This window comes from Protobothrops mucrosquamatus, unplaced genomic scaffold, assembly GCF_001527695.2.
Source record: "Protobothrops mucrosquamatus isolate PMUCROS unplaced genomic scaffold, P.Mucros_1.0 scaffold_256, whole genome shotgun sequence".
Classification (NCBI taxonomy): domain Eukaryota; kingdom Metazoa; phylum Chordata; class Lepidosauria; order Squamata; family Viperidae; genus Protobothrops; species Protobothrops mucrosquamatus.
In genome coordinates, this window is record NW_015386332.1 from 876191 (window position 1) to 898754 (window position 22564).

General features: G+C 39.2%; 1 protein-coding gene and 1 pseudogene across 1 annotated transcript in view; both read right to left on the reverse strand.

The window, feature by feature from the left end:
• The window catches only part of CCDC85A (coiled-coil domain containing 85A), a 132601-nt gene extending 110362 nt beyond the window's left edge, over window positions 1-22239 (reverse strand). Inside the window, exons 1-2 of the mRNA XM_015831352.1 lie at window positions 21991-22239; window positions 7028-7958 (exon numbers count right to left, since the gene is read on the reverse strand). Of these exons, the coding sequence (XP_015686838.1) occupies window positions 7028-7958; window positions 21991-22239 (1180 nt within the window). The remainder of the gene's footprint in view (window positions 1-7027; window positions 7959-21990) is intronic.
• LOC114923909 lies at window positions 414-510 on the reverse strand (annotated as a pseudogene).
• Window positions 22240-22564: the final 325 nt, after the last annotated feature.

The following is a 22564-nucleotide window of genomic DNA, read 5'->3' on the forward strand; positions in this document are numbered from 1 at the left end:
TCTGGGCACCCATGTTGCTAAAAAATATTTCTCATGTTTTTTTAAAGGAAGAATATCACTATATGGTTCTTAGAAAATTGGACTTTGTAGAAGTCTCTAAACAGCAGCAGCAACTACCATGATTTGAATTGAGAAGATACACTTCAGAGAAAAGCTGCCCAGGTGGTAAATCACCAGAACTAGACCATGAAGTACTTTTCCTGACAGTGAAATACATTCTGGCATTATATATATATTGATTGTTTTGCATTGCTTTTTTGTCATGTTTTGTCAGTTGGTCTGAAGGATAAAATGAGTAAGTGAGTGAGTTATAAATATATAAGTCAGAACCCTGCTTTCTATGGGCATGAAGATCCCTGTTCTTTTTCAGATTCTGCCATTCTTCTGGGGGGAGGGGAGAGCTTGGGGTTGCTACAATTTATTTCCTTTGCTTTGTTCTTTGCTCTATCCTCTTTGCTAATCTTCTCTGTATTGTTCCAATTTTAGTATATGTGTTGCTGAAGCAAGCACTGCTCTATTGGTTTTTCTTTCTCGAGGTGAGAATGGAATGTACCTCCAGCCATCTGCCTTATCTCCGGGTGCGGAAGAATAGGCGCGGGAGACCTAACAGCCTTGGAAGCGGCGCCTTATCACTCCATTCCCACAACACTTTCACACCTGCGGATTGGCCCATTTGAACTGTCCGGATGGACAGTTGGGGTCAGGTTTTCATTGACTCTTTTGACTTCTGAATTCACACAAGAAACCCTCAGATCCTGTCTTCTACTACTGCTGTCAACACCTTCCAATAAAACTTCTTTTTGAAATGATGTCCATTTCAAGAGTTCTGCTTTCTTGGGAGGCTTAATTTAGGCAGGTCCTTACAATATACATTTGGGTCTAGTTTGGCAAAGATTACTATTCTGAAATAGTACCAATGAAAAGACAGCTGAAAGAAGGAAAACCATGATTTCAATGGGTATGGAAGAACTACAAGCCTAGCCCCAGTTCTTAAAAGAGATCAGTGATTCATAATACACCTTTAAACATCCCTTTCTTAAATTCTAATTTCATACTCCTGTTATTAGCTGACTCCAGATTTAAAAAGCCTGGTAATAAGTAATACCAATTTAGATCAGACTGAAATCTGCCCATCACTGCCTACATAAGCCAGCAAAGGTAGTACACTTTTGTTGGCTTTCTCTTTATTCACATAGCTCTGGGGATGAAGGAGATACTGCCTTTGGCTAGTAATATGACCGATGACATCCGTTGCTTGCAGTTAATACTATTATGAACAAAATTTTTGAGGCAAAAATCTGGAAGGAGATTTTCCTATTTTCCCTACCCACCTATTTTTTCCACGTGTGTGTTTTTTGTTGCAACATTTCACTTACCAGCCATTTTCTTTCAGTGGGACTCCAACTTTAGAATTAAACATAGGTGAAGAAAGGGAATTTTGGAGAATCAATGATTCAGAGTAGTGCTTCCTTCTAGTTAGATGATATTTACTTGCAAACACCCTTAACTCTACTGCCACTCAGTAACAAATAAATATGCTCAGAAAAATTTAAGCATCATACAATGAAGTGATAGGAAGAAACAATGCCAACATTATTACTATTGTTTGCACTGTTTGAATTAGATTAAGTGACCTTCAAAATCTAAGGGATTGGTTTGGACAAAACTCAGCAGCATTTTTTCATGCGGCTGCTGATAAAAACAGGATCGCCAACATNAGGAGGAGGAGAAGAAGAAGAAGAAGAAGAAGAAGAAGAAGAAGAAGAAGAAGAAGAAGAAGAAGAAGAAGAAGAAGAAGAAGAAGAAGAAGAAGAAGAAGAAGAAGAAGAAGAAGAAGAAGAAGAAGAAGAAGAAGAAGAAGAAGAAGAAGAAGAAGAAGAAGAAGAAGAAGAAGAAGAAGAAGAAGAAGAAGAAGACCACCTTAGTGGCAGGGAAAGAAAAGACACATCCTAATTATAGAAAGTGTCTACCTGAAAGGTTACTGAGGTATACACTTCTTTTATTATAAGAGAATATACACTAGAACAGTATTTCGCAACCGGATCTCCCCCAACATACATTTTGAACAGCTGTGAGTCCAAATTCTCATAAATAACCTCTTTTCTTGTCACCCCTGCCTCTTTAAACAACTGCTGTTTCTCTAAAGGATCTGTTCATCTCCTGATGTATCACACCTCCAGACTGTTGCCAGAGAGTGTTAGTCAGCACTTTTACTTTTGCTCATTAATAACCTCAACAGGGAGTGAGAAGCAAAGCAGCAGCCTTTGATATTTTCCTTAGATGCAAAACAGAATATGAAGGGCACTCCCAGACAAGCAAAAGGGATTTGTAATAAAACCATAGAAGGCTTCTTTAAGAGAGTACTTAGGCTACTGATCATATTTATCAGCAAGAATTCATCATATCTGATTGTTGTGAGATAGCCAACCTTTACCAAAGTTGGAGCTATGACTGCAGTGTCAAGTATTTCCAAATAGCATGTTATGTGACCCTAGAGAGGCATATAATGATTTGTAACAATTTGAAGAGTATCATAAATCGGGGCCCTCAACTCCCGGTCCGTGGAGTGGCACCAGTCCGTGGCATGCCAGAAACCGATCCACGCAAACAAGCAAAGCCCCATCCAAGGGATGCAGGCAGTACATGAAACCATGCCCTCTCTGGTCCGCAGAAAAACCTCTCTCCATGGAACCAGTCCCTGGTGCCCAAAAGGTTGGGGCCTCTGTCATAGATGGCATCCAAAATGGGACAGGAGCTTAAAAAGACAAGTACTTGTCAAGTTGTTCCAGTCCATCTTTCTACAATGCCATAATGAATTCAAAGAAGGCAACTCCATCCCAGTATTCAATTTTTTTTCTCCTTCCCATCTATATTCAATGATGGGAACACACAGCCCAAAGTAGAGAAAAAGAGCTGTCAATTTTGATAAGAGACCACGTTCTTAATAACATTTAATGTATAAATAGAAAGAAATCAAATATCCTATCAAAGCCAATATTCCATAGTTCACCTGTACAGGAACTGTAAAGAATGCTCAAGAATCATTTCAATACACTAGTCTATGCAAGAAGCAACATTAATATATAAAATGCTTCTCTATAACATATTGCAGGGTTTCTGTACTTGCTGTGGTGGTGACCTATTTGATGAGTTCCAACCTTGGATTCTATCGATGTATTTTCTATTCCATTTTATTCTTGTCACATAGAAAGAAAGGAACAGGATTTAGTCACGTATAGTACATGCATTTTTAACATTCACTATTCTGGAAGCAATTTTACAAGAAATAGTTTCCAGGGACAACAGATATTACCTAAGAAGTGGACAGATGGTGGGGAATACTGCCCACAATCATTCTTTTCTTTTCACCCATGTAAATCTCCCTCTAAGTGCAACATTGAATAATCATTCAAATGCAAGACGTTTTAGCAGGCACGGTTAACACATTCAGTTGCCAGCCATGCAATGTTGAGAAACTAAGTGAAATGATACCAAGCTGTGAATGTGCATGTGTGAATTAACTTTTAAATTTTCCCATAAAGAAAAAAAGAAGAAGAGATGGAACTTTCAAGAAAAAAAAAAAAGAATCGAAGGCATAACAAGTGACACAGCTTAGAAAGAAACCATAATGCTAAGAAGACACAGCAAATTAAACTGTTAAAGATACTCAGCATAATACAGAGCCTCAAGGTAAAGTAAGTGGAAGGCAGGAAAAAGCAATAGCTCTGATAGTACTAAATTTCCAGTGAAGGAGAAGATACATTTTCTCAAAGAAAACTGCACATCTATCAAAGACTTAATAAATAGTAAAAGGGAATTTTAACTACTCTAAAATTCTGTTAGGAGCTATGTATGTGGTCTGTCCAGGGAATCTCTGGCCTCCTTCTTCAGTAATAGAGGGATAGAATCAAGATCACATGAAGTATTAATACCACACTTGGAATACTGCATCCAGTTTTGGTCACCACGATGTAAAAAAGATGTTGAGACTCTAGAAAGAGTACAGAGAAGAGCAACAAAGATGATTAGGAGATTGGAGGCTAAAACATATAAGGAACGGTTGCTGGAATTGGGTATGTCTAGTTTAACGAAGAGAAGGACGAGGGGGGACATGATAGCAGTGTTCCAATATCTCAAGGGCTGCCACAAAGAAGAGGGAGTCAAGCTATTTTCCAAAGCGCTTGAAGGCAGGACAAGAAGCAACGGGTGGAAACTAACCAAAGAGAGAAGCAACCTAGAACTGAGGAGAAACTTCCTGACAGTTAGAACAATTAACCAGTGGAACAACCTGCCTCCAGAAGCGGTGAATGCGCCAACACTGGAAGTTTTTAAGAAGAAACTGGACAGCCATTTGTCCGAAATCGTATAGGGTTGGACTAGATGACCTGCAAGGTCCCTTCCAACTTTATCATCATCATCATCATCATCATCATCATCATCATCATCATCATCATCATCATCATTATTATTATTATTATTATTATTATTATTATTATTATTAAGATGGAAGAAGGCACATAAGCAGCAACCTTGATCCTAAGCAGCAGGGAAAAAACAATCAATGAACACTGGGAGAAAGTGAAGCATTTCTGTCTCCTGCTCTGAGAAATCTCTGAGGATGGATGAAGCGCCAGATGACTAGAAGAGGGCAATGTTTCCTTGTATCAAAAATAAAAACAAAAACAGGAGGTGGGGAACAGAACCCAGAGAACTATCAACCAGTCAATCTATATCAAATTTGCAGAGGGGAGAACATTCAGGAGGTGGGAGAGGAATAGGAAAGGAATATTAATCTCCTAGAAAACAGAAGTTAATTTCAAAATAAGATTTGATGGGACAGAAAGGGAGCAGAACCATTATAATGTGGTGCCTCCAACCCTCGCAAGTCATCCCACATATTAAATATGGTGAAAGGCATTAAATGTTTCTGAGAAGTTCAATAGGATAGTGCAGGTGAAGCTAAACTAATACGGTTTATGAAGTTAAGGTAAATAAGCCATAGCACACAGGCAAGGCTCCTTTATCCGATTTGCAGCATTCCTAGCCCTCTCAGATTACATCTCTAAAAGGGACAAAATAGCACCAGAAGTTGCACCCATTTCTAAGTGGTATAAGAGTAGGAAACTGAACAGTTTGCCTCTAGGGGCCATTCTCTTCTTGTCGTCCTCACCATAAAAAAAAATTGCGGGGAAAAAAAAGAAAAAAAAAGGCTAAAAGGAATGGTCAATATCCCGGTATCACTAGATGGCCTCCCACAGCTGCCTTTCAGAAGTTAAGTTCACCTTCCTTTCCCCCAAACATTTAAACTTTACCTTCTCCAGGGTTAAGGCAACAAAATTGTGAAGTTAATCAGAGAGGAATGTCATAAAATTTAAGATGACATTGATGTAAGTTTCAATAAAATCTTTCTTATTAGCTTTGATAGATTTATATCAAAAAGCGATACTGGAGCTAACAAGATTACAAACAGCCTTTTCATTTTGACTGATAAATTAACACTAGTAAATTCAATACAAATTACATTTACATACATTAAATGCTATTCAATATATCATATATCATAATATTAAGTGAAGTTCTTCCAAAGTTCTTAGGAAGCTGCCCAATTCTATCTGAACCAAGTTATCAAGCTATTCATCCATCATCTCCAGGAGCTTACATAGTTAATCTACTCAGCAATTTATCTCTTCCTCTTTCTCTTTCTGAGAGTGGAAAGAAAGATGCACAAAAATAGTAGATTCAAACACAGTTAGTGAGAATGAATCAAAACAATCCATAGATATTCTTGTTTCAGATTTTATTGGAGTGGAGGAATGACATCTAAAAAATTCCCATATAGGAATCAAAGAATCTGCTTTTTGCCCATATGTGGGCTGTACTGAAAGTTATAATTTTGGAATGTTACTTTATATTTTGTTTTTTGTTGTTATGGGCCAAAACATTTACAAATAATTGGAGCACATTGTTCTAAATAATCACTGAGACCTGCATCTGTCCAACAATATCTTTAAAATAATCCATAGTGCCTCTATAGCCTGGCATGCCTCCTGTGGCGCTAGTTCAAAGTATATTTGCATTCTAGAGGAAACTGTTCAAATGTCAGTCTGCCATCACAAATACATTCAAAAAGCTAAATGCCAGCAAACCCATTTTTGCTTTGTAAACATTTCCAGAAAAAAAGTAATTAAACTTACAAATAAACAAATACCCCAAATAACAGCCAAACTATATTGCCTATATATTTTTTTCTCAAAGAAATCTGCACTCATCTCAAGATAGGAACACTACATGGATATTAGACTCATAGAAATTATACCTGTTTTCTGTACTTTTTTTTACTGTAGTTTCCTCTATGAAAGGTCAATAGCTATCCATCCAAAAATAAAACACACTCTTAAGAAAATTGCCAAATGAAGGCACCAAGACACCTCCCCAAAAGACAGCACTTGGAGAAGCATAGTCCCCTTCCTCAAAGTTATTAAGATTATCAGTTAATATCAATATGTTTCAATTAGGCATCTGAAACAAACCAAGACCTAAGCATAAAGGAAACAGACGCTAATTAAGATATGCCAAGACACCCCACACACACACCAATTCTCTTTAAAATCTTCTCCTTGAGTTGAGGACGCTTCCCTTCATTTCATTTTTACCTCTCCCTTCTAAGGTAAGTTTACATGCTCTCAGACTCACACCACTTTACTTCAATGCCTTGCCATTCAGGTAAAGTACTTTCACACAAAGCCCATGAAATGCAACTGCTCTGCAGCCTATTACAACAATGCAAACTTCAATTTCATCTGCACTTCTCAGAAAGAACAAATGCAAAAATGATTCCTGCTTAGTAGGACAAAATAAAAAAATGGCTTCATTGTGAATATGCCACATACCATTTGGTATGCCCCTTTTCTGATTGGTGCCCATCACTTTGAAAAATCTCAATCATTGCCCCTAGCATCATAATAAATAAATAAATAAATAAATAAATAAATAAATAAATAAATAAAAATAACTAAGGAAGACCCACCATTCATCCCATTGTAGTGGCCCCTATGATGGGGTGACAGATCATCTGCAACTTGTCTCCTTAAGGTGCCTTCTCTGCTTCCATTGCCCAAATGTTTGAGGTGCTCTGGACTTCCCCCATAATGCTGTTGTTTCAGATGCTCAGGACTAGTGCCCCTCACTTTCTGGAGGTGTTCTGAGCTTCCACTCAGAGCATGCTTCTGAAGAAGTTCAGGGCTTCCACTGCTGCTGTGCTTTTGATGTTCTGGACTGCTCCCAGGCCTATGCTTTTGAAAGTGTTCTGGGCTCCCGCTCAACATATGCTTTGGCAGTGTTTCTGGACTGCTACAACTGTGCTTCTGCTGCTCTGAAGTACCTTTGGTTAGGGTTTTATGATGTTCTGGACTTGGTCCTTTTAGATGCTTCTGATGGTCAAGACTTCCAGAACTACGAGGTTTGTGGAGGTGGTCAGGACTAGCACTCCGGTGCTTTTGATGCTCAGGACTTCCCTCACTCCTTGTTTTTTGGAGGTGCTCAGGACTTGAGCTTGAATGGTGCTTATGGTGATCAGGACTATCAGTGCTCCCGGTACTGGAGGTACTACTCCCATCTCCAACATCCCTTATGAATGTACTTGTGGCATTTAATTGGCAAAGACTGGCTTGACTATCAATTGAATTTCGGCAGCCAGCAACACCACCCTTTTCTTCATCCAATAAGACACAAAGCTCCTTCAGTTCCAAGTTTTCCTTCACAACTTCTTCCTGCCTTACTTCCAGTTCCTTCAGCTTTTGCAAATATAAGGCAACCTCTTTATGCATCATGCTAGCGCTATACCTGCCAAGCCTCTGCCATTCACGGGATACTTTTTTGCCTTTCTGCCGGTCATCATCCAAGAAGCAACAAAGGTCTCGCAGCTCCTGGTTGTCTTCCTGCAATTTCTGATTGATATCCTTCAAAACAAAAAAAACAGAAGAAAAAACAAATCTAATCAGCATTTGCATAAGTAACATTGTAACAGCAGAAACTCACAAGTTGTCAGCTAGACATTTTCTCCTAAAGGACATTATAAATGTAGTTTAGGTTAGCAATGCTGCATTTATTCAAGGCCTATGCAAGATTACTGAATACGGTACTTAGATTCTCAGGTATCATGTCCATTCTTTTTGAAAGTCTTCTTTTCTCTCATGAACTATTTTACTTTCTTTGAAAATCATTGTTTCTTGTCTTTTCTAATTTTAGTACAAAGACAGGGAAGTTATGGTCCTCCAGCCACTGCTGAAGTACAACTCCCAGCAGTGAAATGAGTATGAATGAATCCAGGATTAATGGCATTTGGAGAGCCATTTGTTATTTTATAATACTAATATTATATGTGTCTCATAAGAAACTCTGGGCAGCGTACAAAAAAATTAAAATAATCAATCAGTCAAGCAATAATCAATTTCTATAGCCACTCATTTCAATCCAATTGACTCTGGCATCTAAGTATCTAAAATCATTACTGTTAACAAAAAACATTTTAAAACTATAAAAACAGTAAAACAAGAATAATAGAAAAGGGATGTTAATAGTAATGCAACCACCTCATTAGGTTCACCCATCCACCGAGGTTCCCAAGCCTTCAAGACTTGGCATAACAAAGTCTTGAAGGACCTTCATAGGTTTAGCAGTGAGAAGGCCATCCTCACCTGGGAAAAAAAGATTCCAGTGTGGGGGCCATAGCAGAAATGCCTTAGGACCCACAAAATGTAGCTCCCTAGATAACATAATCTGTAATACTGCCTATTCTGTTGGATCTGATGGAACAAGCACAAATGAAATGAAATCAGGAAAAGGCAGTCCCTCAAATAAGTCAGTGCCACACCAGCACCTTGTTTTGGACCTGGAAACAAGTCGATAACCAGTGCAGCAAAGATTAGCTAATAGACTGCAAGTTCATTCTTTTAAAAGAAAAACAACATTTTCCTGTACAGGCTAAAATATTAGCAACAAATGTTTGAATGTATATGAGTATCTGTGTGTATGAGAACGATTCCACATTTTCTGAAAGGGAAAGTTCTGAATCGTGCTGTAAAAGATCATTTTCTCCCATCAGTAAACAGTGTGACTTAAGTGCAGGATATGCAGAGAGCATATTATGTAAACTGAAGAAAGCCATACTGTTGGCGGTTAAGGCACCAGGCTAGAAATTGGGAAACCGTGAGTTCTGAATTAGACACAAAGCTAGTTGGGTGAATTTGAGCCAGTAACTTTCTCTCAGCCCAAGGAAGACAACTATAACAAGCCATTTCTGAAATATTGCCAAGAAAACTGCAGGGAATTTTCCAGGCAGTCAATACTGATTCAAAGGCACATCCTATCCACCCCCAAAACACCATATTTAAACTGAAACTATATTTTCTTACAATGGAAGAACAAATTTCTATGCGAGGATAAATCTGTAATATAGGCTTATTACATATAGGCTTATGATCTTTATATCCCAATGATGTCCACAAACACAATGTTCTGCTTTTATCTAAATAAGTCAATCATTATCATTCGCTTATATGGGGAAAATATGTGTGATGCACTGAAGAAAAAAATAGTAGCAGAGATACATCTACTAACTCTACCTATTCCTTCAACTCATATTCATCAAGACTCTAAAAAAGCATGTGTGTGTGTGTGTGTGTGTGTGTGTGTGTGAGAGAGAGAGAGAGAGAGAGAGAGAGAGAGAGAGAGAGAGAGAGAGAGAGAGAGAGAGAGGGAGAGAGAGGGAGGGAGGGAGGGAGGGAGGGAGAGAGAGTCTTCCTTAACTCCAACATGTAAGAGAGAGAGGGCCCCATAGCAAACAGGCAGCATTAAAACAAACAGAACTTTTTTACTTATAAAAATAGATTTTTTTTTACAATGGAAAAATATACGGGAAAAGATAACTTTCTGACAGACCTAATGTTAGATGCTGGTCACTTTCCAGTTTACAGGCCATTCCGATGTGCACATAAAATATTATCAGTGATCTTGTGCAGAATAGTTGCCAGAGACAATGCAGTATTAACTAGCAGATACGGAGAAAAAAGAAACTCAGTACTTAGGTAACTTTTTCCTGTTCCTCTAGAGAAAAAAGAACTTGAACAGATGTTATCTCTGTCAATTTGTTGGAAAACCCTTCTTCCTGTAAAATCCAACTTCAACCAGAGGTTAGAGAATAAATCTTAGTACTCTTTTTCTCCCCAAAGCCTTGGCACAGATTTTCTTCTTTTTTCCCCAGAGTTCTGACTGCACTTTCCAAAAGAACAAAAAAAGAGGGACTGGGGTAATCTCATTTTGCTACACCCCAAAGTAAGCATATCTCCCTCAAGAAAATTTTGATTCAAATGTTTGAGGTAACAACTTGCTGCCTGGCACAAGAGACTGCAAGGAGGAGGAATTGTAAATTACCCATTCAGTACTGAATTTAAAAACAGAAACCATAAGGCTGGGACACCTGCTTAGGATGGCATTTACTTTGCCAGATGCTAACAGAGATGAGATTCTACAAGATAGTCCTCGTTTTACAACTATTCATTTAGAAACCATTTGAAGTTACAAAAGTGACTTATGACCGAGCCTTAAAATTGTAGATTGCAGCATTCCTGCAGTCATGTGGTCTGGCACAACCAGGATACATTTAAGATGGTTGCAGCATTCCAGGGTCACATAATTACCATCTGCAACTTTCCCAAATACACTCTGGCAAGCAAAATCAATGGAGAAAGCCAGATTTGCTTAATGACTGTGTGATTCATTTAACAACCATGGTGAGTCGTTTAACAACCATGGCAAAAAAAATATAAAATTGGGCACAATTCATTTAATGACTACCTCACTTGGCAAAAGAAGTTCCAGTCTGAACTGTGGCTGTAAGTTGAGGGCTACCTTGCTAGACAGATCTTGAATATATCTTCAGAGTCCTCTAAATTGAAATTTTAATATAACAGAGGAAAATATTATGTCTACGGAACAAACATATTAGTTATATTATATGAAGATTATTTAACTATATGAAGGAGGAAATCCAAGGGATAACAGTAACCATCAGAAATAAGAGGCAGAGATTATACTGAGAAATTGCTTGCTGGCCCTCAAACATGAAATAGGCTCTAAGCATTTGTGGGAAGAAAAATGGACTTTGATAAACAGGTGGTAGGACAATGAAGGGCAGAAGGCAGGTAGCTGCATCTTTCAAGAACATAAACAAAAGAATCATGGGGCTGAAGTGCATATGGAATGTAAAAGGGGTTTTTGCAAAACCATAACAGAGTTGACCAGGACAGCTTTACCTTGAATCACAAATAAAGACAAATACATAAATATAGACAGATAAAGACATGAACACTGTTGAGAGTGGGCTGTAAGGGATCCTATTAAACCATTCAATAAAAAGCAGAAAGAACACTTGCTCATAAAGGTTATAGCTTCTATTACCATAGTCCAGTATGTGAATTTTTTTTTAAAGATGAAGTTGAATTCCTTGTAGAGGAAGACTAAAATGTTTAACGGGTGTTAACAGAGGCCTGGTGGGATGACTTCAATAAGTAGAAAATAGCAATCTAAGTAACACCATTTGTTCAAAAGAAATGGAAGAAATAGAAGGAGATTGGAAGTGCACTCTTTGCTAAAAGTATCCATATCTGATGAAAAATCCAAATGGATCAACTTGGAGATACTCTAGAAATAAATGGAGGGATAAATGAAAACACTGTTGATATTGAATACTGCCTGCCTGATTAGGATAGGAATCATGGTCACCAACAACAAGCTGTAGATCTTTCAGGGACATATAACAATAGTGATGGAGGGAGGGGGATAATTATTCTGTTGGGAGACAAATTCCGTGAATGTTACTGACAATTTTCTCCCTCAGAAAGTGGAAGAAAGCATAAAAGGTTTCCTTGTTACTAACCAACAGAGAAAATGTACATGAGGACTGGTGACAGCAGGAACTCCGGAAAAAGAGGACTAAAAATCAGCAAAGATGGATCACCTGATTCTGACCATAATGGATCACTAAGAGCCTTCCTTGTAAACTGCATGACAATTCTGCAGTCAGACTAAGGTTTATCAATAAACTCACTAAAAACTCCTTTCAGAGAAGTAAGAAACTAAAGTTAAATTCAACTGTCTATCTTCAGGAAGAAAAATCCGTGTAGCTTTCCCATCTTCCTCATATAACAGGTATTTAATTTTCCTTCCAGCTATGAAGTTGATAAAAATCTCAATCCTTTTCTCCCTCCCTCTTCAGTATAATAGTAGGTATTAAGAGAACAGAAAATAGAACTAGGATCAATTCCCTCTTTCACTGTTCCTTCTGAAGTTTATACCATGGCTGGTGTCTTGATAGTAAAAGGAAACTGGGAAGTAGGCTGGGGAGACTATTGATTTTTTAAAAAAAGATACATCTTAGTTTCTCTTTTATTCCTGAGACTTAGTTCTGGTGTTAAATAAATATTTTGCTTTAATGTGCAGGATTATTTTCTAAATAAATATAGCATCAGCTTTACAGGGACATGCAAGCTATTTTATGTACTAAAGGAGGAATTTAACCTGTAAGCTATTTTCTGTATTGAAGGAGGAATTTAACCTTTACCACCATTGCTTCAGTCTGGTGAAAACTTGGATGGTGCTATTTTCATGATGTCCTATTAGAACCCATAAGGTGATTTGTCCCATTTCAAAATAAAATAGAAGCTTCTGAGGAAAGCCTCTTCTCAAGAAATGCCTATTTCTATGCCTCCTATAGTTCCAAACATTACCACACTCCTCCTAACAAAGTTGAATATTATATGCAAAGATGTGGCATCATTCCTATTTTTCCCCTAAGGATTTGATATGTACCAGTACTTCAGTATAGTCTTCCAGATGTGTTAAGCTACATAGTATTTAGTCACTGTTCTAAATCTATCATATCTGGAGGACATCTGGGTTGGGGAAAGCTACTTATCTAGGTTTTTTTATACGTTATGCAAAACATACTTTTTTTCCAAGCAGAATAAAAATGAAGCATTTTTCACTTTTCCTTTCTTTTCTAATTATCTTTCTGCTCAAATTGCCTTTCTTAAGTTGCTTTTTCATTTTCCATTAGTTCTCTCACCCCAACTTCCAATTAAAAACAGGCCTGAAACGGGCGATTATGAGATAGGAAATAAAAATGGGGGGGGGGTTAGCTTTTCTTTCTCAGCCGTCTTCCTTTATTTAGCTGCATATTTCCTAGCCTGATTTTTTTAGATTAAGAAAAAAGGAAAGGAACAGAAGTTAATACACATTTGAACCTTCTGTGATTTCATCCAGTGGATTAAATGAGTGAATCATTTCAGAATTCCATGGGTCTCCTGCATCAATGGATCAATAGACGCCGGGGGGGGGATAGATGGATGATCTATAATAGTGGATGGATGGATGGATGGATGGATGGATGGACAGACAGACACCTAGAAAAATCAGCATTTCCTCCCTAATTCTTTTTATTGAATTAAAACTAAATAATCTGCCCCTCTTAAATGTGTCAGAGGCTGGGAGTCAGTGTAACAGTAAGAAAGAAGAACAAAAGACTTTTTGCAGACTTTTCAAAGCTGTTAAAAGAACTGAGTTATGACATAAATCAGGCATGCTAAGGCCCAAACAGCAGCACAGAAGGCATATTATAAAAGAGGAAAGAGCCACAGCTCTGGAGTAGAATACAGTTCTATTATTTCCTTGACATACTATAGTGTGGTTGAAAAGACTTCCAGCTGAAGCCCGGAAAGGCTTTCTCCATCAAGAGTCTATTCTTAAAGATCTGCACACAGAGGATCAGTCAGAGTTGTACTTACTTGCATTTGATTTTGCCTTCAGGTGACCAGGCAGGAATTTTTTCCTAAAAATTGTGACAGTGACATTTTGTTACTTTAAAAAAAAAATCTGACTTGGGGGTATAAAAGCATGATGTGGAGAAAGCTTTTAAAATTGATTGTCCTATTCACTTTGGGGGATGTATTTATAACAAGCTTTATCAGCAGAAAAGCTGACCCTTTACCAAGTTCACCATCTTTCCCAGATTACTTATTTATTACTAAATACAATTATATAGTATAAGCCACAGGGATAGATATTCTCAAAGAACAATATGAAAATACTAGTCTTTATTATTATTACTACTGATATTAAGTTACATTCCATACTTATTCCAGAGGGCCAGTATGGCAAGCATAATTCTTTGACCCCATTTAATGCTCATGACAAATTTATAAAATAGATTAGGCAAAAAAGGAAATTGGCCATGTAATGGAATGTGGGAAAGACCTTGGGAGACTGAGCAAAGGGGAACAGTTAAACAAAGGCCAACATAGCCCACAACTTGATGGTGAGCTGCCAAGGGACACAAAAGAGACCTGTGAAGGAAAGGAAAGAAGGATTGTACTTCCAGACTTGCAAGATTCTGTCAATGTAGCTTTTACAATACATAATATTAGCTGTCTGGTTGTGATTCCTGTTACCCCATGAGACTGAAGAGGCTGACATCTTGTAAATTTTCTGTTCTTTTCCAAAGACAGAAATTTCAGGAACGGTCTCTGATTCTCAAGGAACTCTGCTATCTGCAGAGCATCTGGCAGAAATTTTGTTGCAACACCAGAAGCAAGTAGATGAAGAGATGAGCAAACTGCAGAATGCCACAATATAACTAACACAACAGCTGAGGCAGAATTTGCTCCAACCCATGGCAGAGCAACAACTTGTAGCTCAGCCAATGCTTCTGTCTTCCGATGGAAGCACGCTGGAGAACTTTGGAGAGAACCAGGATCATTTCCAGATATTCACAGCTCAACGGGATTGATTTATGGCAGGCAGGCCAATGGCATTTCCCACTGATTTTTGTGCTGAAAAGGAAGCAACAGCAAAGCAGACTATACTGTTCATTGAGGGGAATGATTCAGAGTTGGACAACTATCATGACTTCCATGTGTAAATTCAAAGGATATTTTGGGGATTCCATGACAAGAATCATGACAGATCATGTATTTCAGATTTTAAATTATTTGCTGGCAATGTGGGATGGAATGACTTAGCCCTGAGTGATCAGTTCAGAGAAGGATTGACAGGGGACCTAATAGACTAACTGGTGAGACAAGATACCCCAATCACTCTGGAAGAGTTGATTCAAGCTTGTTAATAATAATCTCCTCAAGCTCTAGAAATAATAGATGCCTGACTGAAACAGTTAAGGCAGGGAAGGAACAATAAGGGGAAAAGAATCTCTTTTAGCAATTCTTTCCCTCATATCACTCCTCCCAATGACCTCTTCAGAATCCAGTCCAGGAGAATCTAGGCAAACCTAGGGCATCCCAAAAAATCACTGTCATCAGAAAAGAAGCAAAAAAAAGAAGTGATCAGGAATTGTTTTTTGTACTGCAGGGCCACTGGACACATAGTCAGATAATTCCTGGTAAAAGCACAAGCCTTTGACATAATAAATGAAAGGCAGAACTTTACATTAACAGAGTACATAGCCAACAAATCTCTAGCTCATTACAAAGCAGTGCACCAGGGAAACTTCATTGCCTCCCCCAAGGACCCTCCATCTTTTAAGGAGAGCTTAAACACCCAAAAATTAGCAAACATACTTAATTATTCCTGTTATTGTTTCTTTATGTTCCAGGCAGAAGATGGACTTTCTGTTCTTATAGACTTCTGGGGCAACCACTAATTTCATAAATATATAGACAGTACAGAAACTAAACTTTTCTCCTCAAGCTCTAGAAAGCCCAATGATAGTTGAGACGATTGACAGATAGTCAGTAAGAGCAGGACTGATTTTGCAGTATCCAGCTCTTTTGCAATTGACAATTAAAGATCACACAGAGTGCATAATATTCTATCTAACTGCCTCCTTGCAAGAGCCCACTGTCTTAGGAATAGAGTAGTTCAGCTGCATGATCCAGTTGTAAGTTGGGCACAAGCGATGTTCTCATTCCCTTTGTTTAAATGACAGCAGCGTCACTTACAAGCAATGCACGTTTACCCTACCAGCAACCCCTCAAATACAGGTAGACTGTAATGGAGCTTGCCTATTATGGTCATTATGTCATGAGGGTGATTAAAGTGGATCACCTATGTGATCTGATGGACCAGACTTTATAACCTTTTTGGTAATGAACATTAAGCAAACGCTGCAGCCATCAAATAAATCCATTGTTTGCTATAGGGCATTTCTATGGAAAAGAAGACATAAGTGCCTGCTTTGGCAAAAAAACATTGCATACTTTGGTCACATTGACTGTGGAATACTGCAAACAGCCATAAATACATGCTGATTGCCAAGTACCCAAAATGTGGATACAGGACTTGGAGGGGGGTAGAATTTTGGAATCTGGTCATAAGTCTCTCTTGGAGGGTCCATCATAACTTATATGAAATTATAGAACAAGGAAGGATTGGCAGTTGTCTTACAACAAAGACCTGAACAGAGTGATAATTAGAGACCATTATCCACTTCTACTTATCTCAGATCTATTATTATACCAGCTACAAAAGGCATGCATCTTTACAAAACTAGACTTCAGAAGTGCTTACAATATAATCACAATAAAAGAAGGACATGAGTATTTAATTCATACAAGTTATGGCAAATTCAAATACATAGAGATGCGTTTTGGATTGGTTAACTGTGGAGCTGTTTTTCTAGACTCATAAACACATGAGCACTTTGACGTAAAAATTAAAAAAACCAATAAAATGTGGTTTTAAAAAAAAACATATTTGCAGACATTTTAGATAAGTACGTAATGGTGTACTTTGTTGACATATTTGTTTATTCCTAAGATCCCTTCTTGCATATCACCCGTATCAGAAACATATTGCAAAAATTATGGGATAAGTTCTTTGCCAAGCAGAGAAGTGTGCAATTGATCTGTCTCAACTGAACTATCTGGGCAACAGAATTTTCACAGAAAGCATACAGATGGATCTAGCAAAGTTGGTCTATGTTATCATGGTGCATGCACATACATACACACACACACACACACACACACACTCATATATCCTGTAATATGAAAGATATACAATGCTTTCTGGACTTTGCTAACTTCTACAGGAAATTCATCCTGAATTTTGCTGACCAGATAAAACCACTGTGCCAGCTCTTAAGAAAAGATCAGCAATTCTCCTGGTCTAAGAACAGGCAGCATTTCAAGAATGAAAACAAATGCTTGCTTCTCCATGCCTCTTTGGCCACCCTGACCCTCTGTGAGGAACACAGCTGCTTCAGATGTGGCCATAGGAGCAGTCCTGAACCAGGTGGAAAAAGGAGGGGGGGATTTACTTTGGTGTGCCTTTTATTCCAGAATGTTCCTCCCAGCAGAAAGGATATTTTCCATAAGGAGTTGCTGGCAATAAAAATTGTTGTTTAGTAATGGAGACACTTTCTGGAAAGAGCAGCCCACACTATACAAGCCTGTTCAGACCAAAAGAATTTAAAGGTCTTCCAAGAAACTAGACTCACAATTTATTGGCCTTGTTCCAGTGATTAAGCAAATAAACCAAGTAGCATTCCAGTTGCAACTGCCAGCATCAATGACAGCTCACCCTATTCCATCAATCTTTGCTGGTGAAAGAGGCATCTCCCTGCACCCTGCTATACGAGGAAGGAAGAGTACTTCAAGCAACGCTAGACTGTAGGTGCTAGACCAGGGGTAGGCAACCTTGGCTCTTTTATGACACGTGGACTTCAACTCCCAGAATTCCTCAGCCAGCATACACTGGAAAAAGATACCCAGAATCAGAAAGGTCATGGAGGCAGCAAGAGGTGTGTATGAGCTGTAACTGGTGCACTGCTTTCACAACCAACACCCTAATAAATCCATACTTGCCAACTACTAGACTTGCAGAGTTTGGCACTGACCAAAATGAACAGAAGGGGTTCTTGTATAGGGTGGAGGGTGCCTTGGGGGTAACCATGGGAAATGTTGCAGACATATATACAGATATGAGAGGGAAAGACCAACAGGGTGCACCTGATTTAGGGAATGTCTCATATGGTCTTGGAGAGTTATCAGCAGATGAGAGGAGCTAGATTTTGTTTTCCCAGCCCACAATCTATTTCCCTGGGTGGCTCAGGAGGGGAGGATGAGTGTGAAGGGGAAAATGATATAATAGTATGTGGGGAAAGCATGGGAAACTGGGCAAAAAGATGCTGCCAGGGAAGTGTCAGATAAGAAACATAGCCTGCAATTGGATAGTGGGCAGCAGCAGAGGTTAAGAGATTCTCCTTAATTTCTTGGGCTATAAAGGAGATAGGTAGAGAATTCAGACTTGCAAGATTCTTTACAAGTTACATTAGAATTAGATGATCTAATGTAACGAATGTAACTAATTCTATAAGGAGAATTAGATCATCGGGCTGGGGTTCTTACCTGGTTTATTACACAAGGTCGACAAGCCACAATGATCCGTCACTTCCTACGTTCAACTAAACAAATTCCTCTAGTAGATACTGTGTTTCCCTGAAAATAAGACCCACACCAAAAATAAACCCTAGCCTGATTTTTGGGGGTGGGCCTAATATAAGCTCTACTCCAAAAATAAGCTTGGTGGTGGGCGTGGCCAGCACAAGCGGTGGCAAGTGCATGGGAGCCGATGGTGTCTGGCAACCACCGCAGCCCACCGTCTTTGGAGCAGCACAGGTAAGTCCAGTGCAGAGGCTGCACACTTTTCGCCCAGAGGGAGACTGGAAGTTTCGTCTACTTACAAATGGGGCACTTGGAAACTGAGGGATTCACTCCATTTCCAACCGCCCCACTTTCAAGCAGACAAATCTTCCAGTCTCCGTCATTTGTCCATCCGGGAGAAAAGTGTTTGGGCGCCTATGGGGCACTTGGGGCAGCTCCAGCCCCTCCCCCAGCTGCCTCGCCTCGTGGCAACGGCTACACGGCCTCCTGCTGCAAGTGGCCACAGAAGCAGACCAGCGGCCATGTGGGTTCCTGCTGGACGGACGCCACGAGGCAAGGCAGGTGTCGGGGAAAAAATAAGACATCCCCCAAAAGTAAGACTTACTACCTCTTTTGGAGGCAAAAAAAAATATAAGACCAGGGAAACATGATAGGAAGGGATTTCTCTATTTTGAGTCCTGTGAAACTGCTACCCATTGAGATAGGTAACCTCACATTTCCTGAAGTTTATTTTCAAGAGTAGGTCACTTACTGCATGAAAGCACCTCCTCAACTGGCCGTACTTAGAATGCTCCAAGTGCTGGGGAAAGGCCTCTCCTTCACTGGAGGAGGCAAAAGCAAACCACTTATCACATGGCCAATTCTTATAGAAAAAGATTGCCATGCTGCCTTGAAAAAAACTTTACATATTTTAATATCTCCCATTTCCCAATTTTTGCTTACTAATTAACACAACCTCTTGAACTTTTAAGAAATCAATCCATTTTCAAAAGAGGGAGGAAGATAGGTCTCATTCCTATGCTGTTTACAAATTTAATTTCAACCACAAAAAAATAATGTAGATATACAAAGGGAAAAAAACTCCCTGAAACAAATCCCAACTCCTGATGACTTCCCAGACATAACCTTTTGCTACAGGATCCTTCTGGAATGTTGTTTTGACAGTCACAACTACCCCGCTGGAATATATTGGTATTCTCCCAACTAAGAATTAACCATATCAGACCTATCTTACCTTAAGATCAGTTAAAACTGACTTGGTGCTTACCCACCATAGACTAAAATGAAAATATTCCCTTCAGTCAAGCTTAGATTTTATTTCCACATCTGTACTTTTTGCACCAATTTCAGAAAACTCTTGCTGCTGCTTTTTCAACTTCACAGCGTAGTCTCTATACCCTTGAGATCTCCCTGTGATCTCCCTTCCAAATACTAATCCAAATACTAATCTCCAATCCCACTTAACTTTTGCAAACCAGCCAAAATCAGCTAAAGGTACTTAAAGAGTACTGTCTCCATTATGGACTTTTATGGAGTTCTTTGAAGCTATTTCTAGGTTAGTCTTTTATAACATGTATAAATCCTTCCATTCCCCACCATCCAGTCAGAGCTGAAGAAACTTCTTGGATGAGAAGCAAAACGTCTTGAAAGAGAAAGGTGTGAAAAAGCACCTTTGGGACTTTTATAACATGGTTTATCTATCCTGATACTCGGAAGATAATGAGGACAGGATTAATATTGCTTTAATAATGCCTGAAAGGTGTCAGAAGCCTTTATAAATCAGTATTGCAGAAATGGTCTAAAACAAAATCCAGCTAGGTATGTATTGGTGAGGACTGTTGAGGGGGTAGTTATGATCAGGTCATTCCTACTGGACTGGCCTTTCCAGATGAAGGGCTACCTACCAGAAATCACTGTATAAAAATCTCAGGAGATAAGGCAGCACTCAGGGAGGATATTATTAAACAGCTGCCTTCTGTTCTTCCACAGGGCCTTTTACATCAACTTTCCAGTAGTAAGGTCCTTTTATTATTTGAATGCATTAATTAAAATGCAGCAAAGAATATCTTTCTGCTATTTGTAGACTGCCTCAGAAGACAGTATCCTGGGCGGCATATGTAAACAATTGTCAGCAAGTCAGTAAACTCTGCCTGATTGCAACAGGGTATCTTTCCAAGTATGCTGTCCAAATATGTTTGGACAGGATAAGCTACAAATTGAAACTAGTACTTTATACCAACAGAAGCATTTCACTGCAGTACATAACAATCACAGTGATATGCATTTCACTGTGTTATCACAGACACACATAAAGAAAAGAAAATTGTCTTTCATCTTGATTTTAGGTTTATCATGTTGTTATGTTTTTAGGATGTAAACCTCCCGGAATCATCTTTTTAATCTGGCAGTATACAATTACAGTAAAACAAATAAATAAAACTAGGTATAGGTTTGCAAGCAAGAACCACTCCACTCCATGTATACTCAACCCATATAATGATTAAAATGTTGGTATTTCATTTTTTCCTACCCATGTTAGCAGGCTGGCTGGGAATTCTGAGAGTTGAAGGCTACACATCTTAAAGTGTTGCTGAGGTTCAGAAAAACTGAATGTACCTTGTTTATGGAGATTCTCAGTCATGGCTGTCCCAAAGGTGCTTTTTCAGGAGGCAACTGGACTTTCTTGTTTTTTCTTTGAAGACGTTTCACTTCTCATCCAAAAAGCTTCTTCAGCTTTCACTGGATGATGGGGAATGGAACTCATGGATGAGAGCTTCTTGGATGAGAAGTCAAACGTCTTCAAAGAAAAACAAGAAAACAAGAAACATCTTCAAAGAAAAACAAAAAAGTCCAGTTGCCTCCTGAAAAAGCACCTTTGGGATAGAATGTACTTCGCAAACACACAAGAGACCTTCTGCTATTATGTCTCCTATCTGAGACTGAGTCCAAAGAAAACTTTTTTGGCAAGGAGATAATAACAATAGTGGGTTAACTAAAGTTGTATTTTTACATATAATTAAGGGTGGGAGAGGAGTGAGGCTAAATCAACCTTGAAATTCTCCTGTACAATATCCACCAACTTATAACATGCCTTTGTGTAAGGGTGGGCAGTTTGTGGGGCCCACTTGCCTTTTACTAGAATCCCAAGATCCAACATTCAGCAATTGTTACAAAGGACATTCCGCAACTTTTCCTAACCTAGTTCTGTGGCTATTATTTACAGCATGCTGGTGGAGGGAACTCTGGATGTTGTAGTCCCAGTGGCCTGGGAGAACTTCAAATGGAGGAAAATAAACTTAATGCTAGGCATTTATTCGGAGGACCAGAACAAAAGCACACACAACAATCTTTCAAACAAAACCTCTACCTAATTTGCCCATCCCTACCTTTTTTCATTATAGCCGTCTATATGATCCTAGATTTTCTGCAAGGGGCTACACAGCTGCATTGTGATTTGCAAAGACTAGAAGAACTTCTCACCCTGCCTTTGCTTCCCGACCCCTCCCATTTCCCTCTCCTGCAAGCATCCTTTTACCTTGAGCCCCCGGATCTCGCCCAGGTGGAGCTGCAGGCGTCGGTTGACCTCCCGGATGAGGTTGCTATGATCCAGCATGGCACTCACTTTCTCTGACTCAGCTTTACGAAGGCTATGAATGAGATCTTCTTTGCTCCATTTCAGCAGCTCCTCATCAGTCACCTTAGAGAGGTCTTCAGCTTGCCCTGCCCCACAACTCTCTGGTGCTGCCGCAGTTCCAACTCCACTGGAAGCCACCCCTTTGGACATTTTGGTGAGCAAAGTTTCTTCCTGGTGTCACGGGCAAGAAAGATGCAGCTTCCAAGTACCTCCCAGGAAAATCCTCAAGCTTGCTCTGAGCACCTCTGAAGACGAATGAGGCAAGGATACCCTTGAAGTCTCTGTCCCCAATCCCTGAGGGTCCTTAAATAACCCCGTTCCTTGACCAATTCAATTGCTGGGGCAGGTAGGCAACTGAGTCTCAGGGGATTCAAACAGCCTTCAGAATCCAGCAACAAGAGCTTTTGTGTAAAGAGAAAGTCAGCCCTTCCTTCTCCCAAAGTTTCTTCTGCCAGCTCTTGTTCAGAAGGAAGGA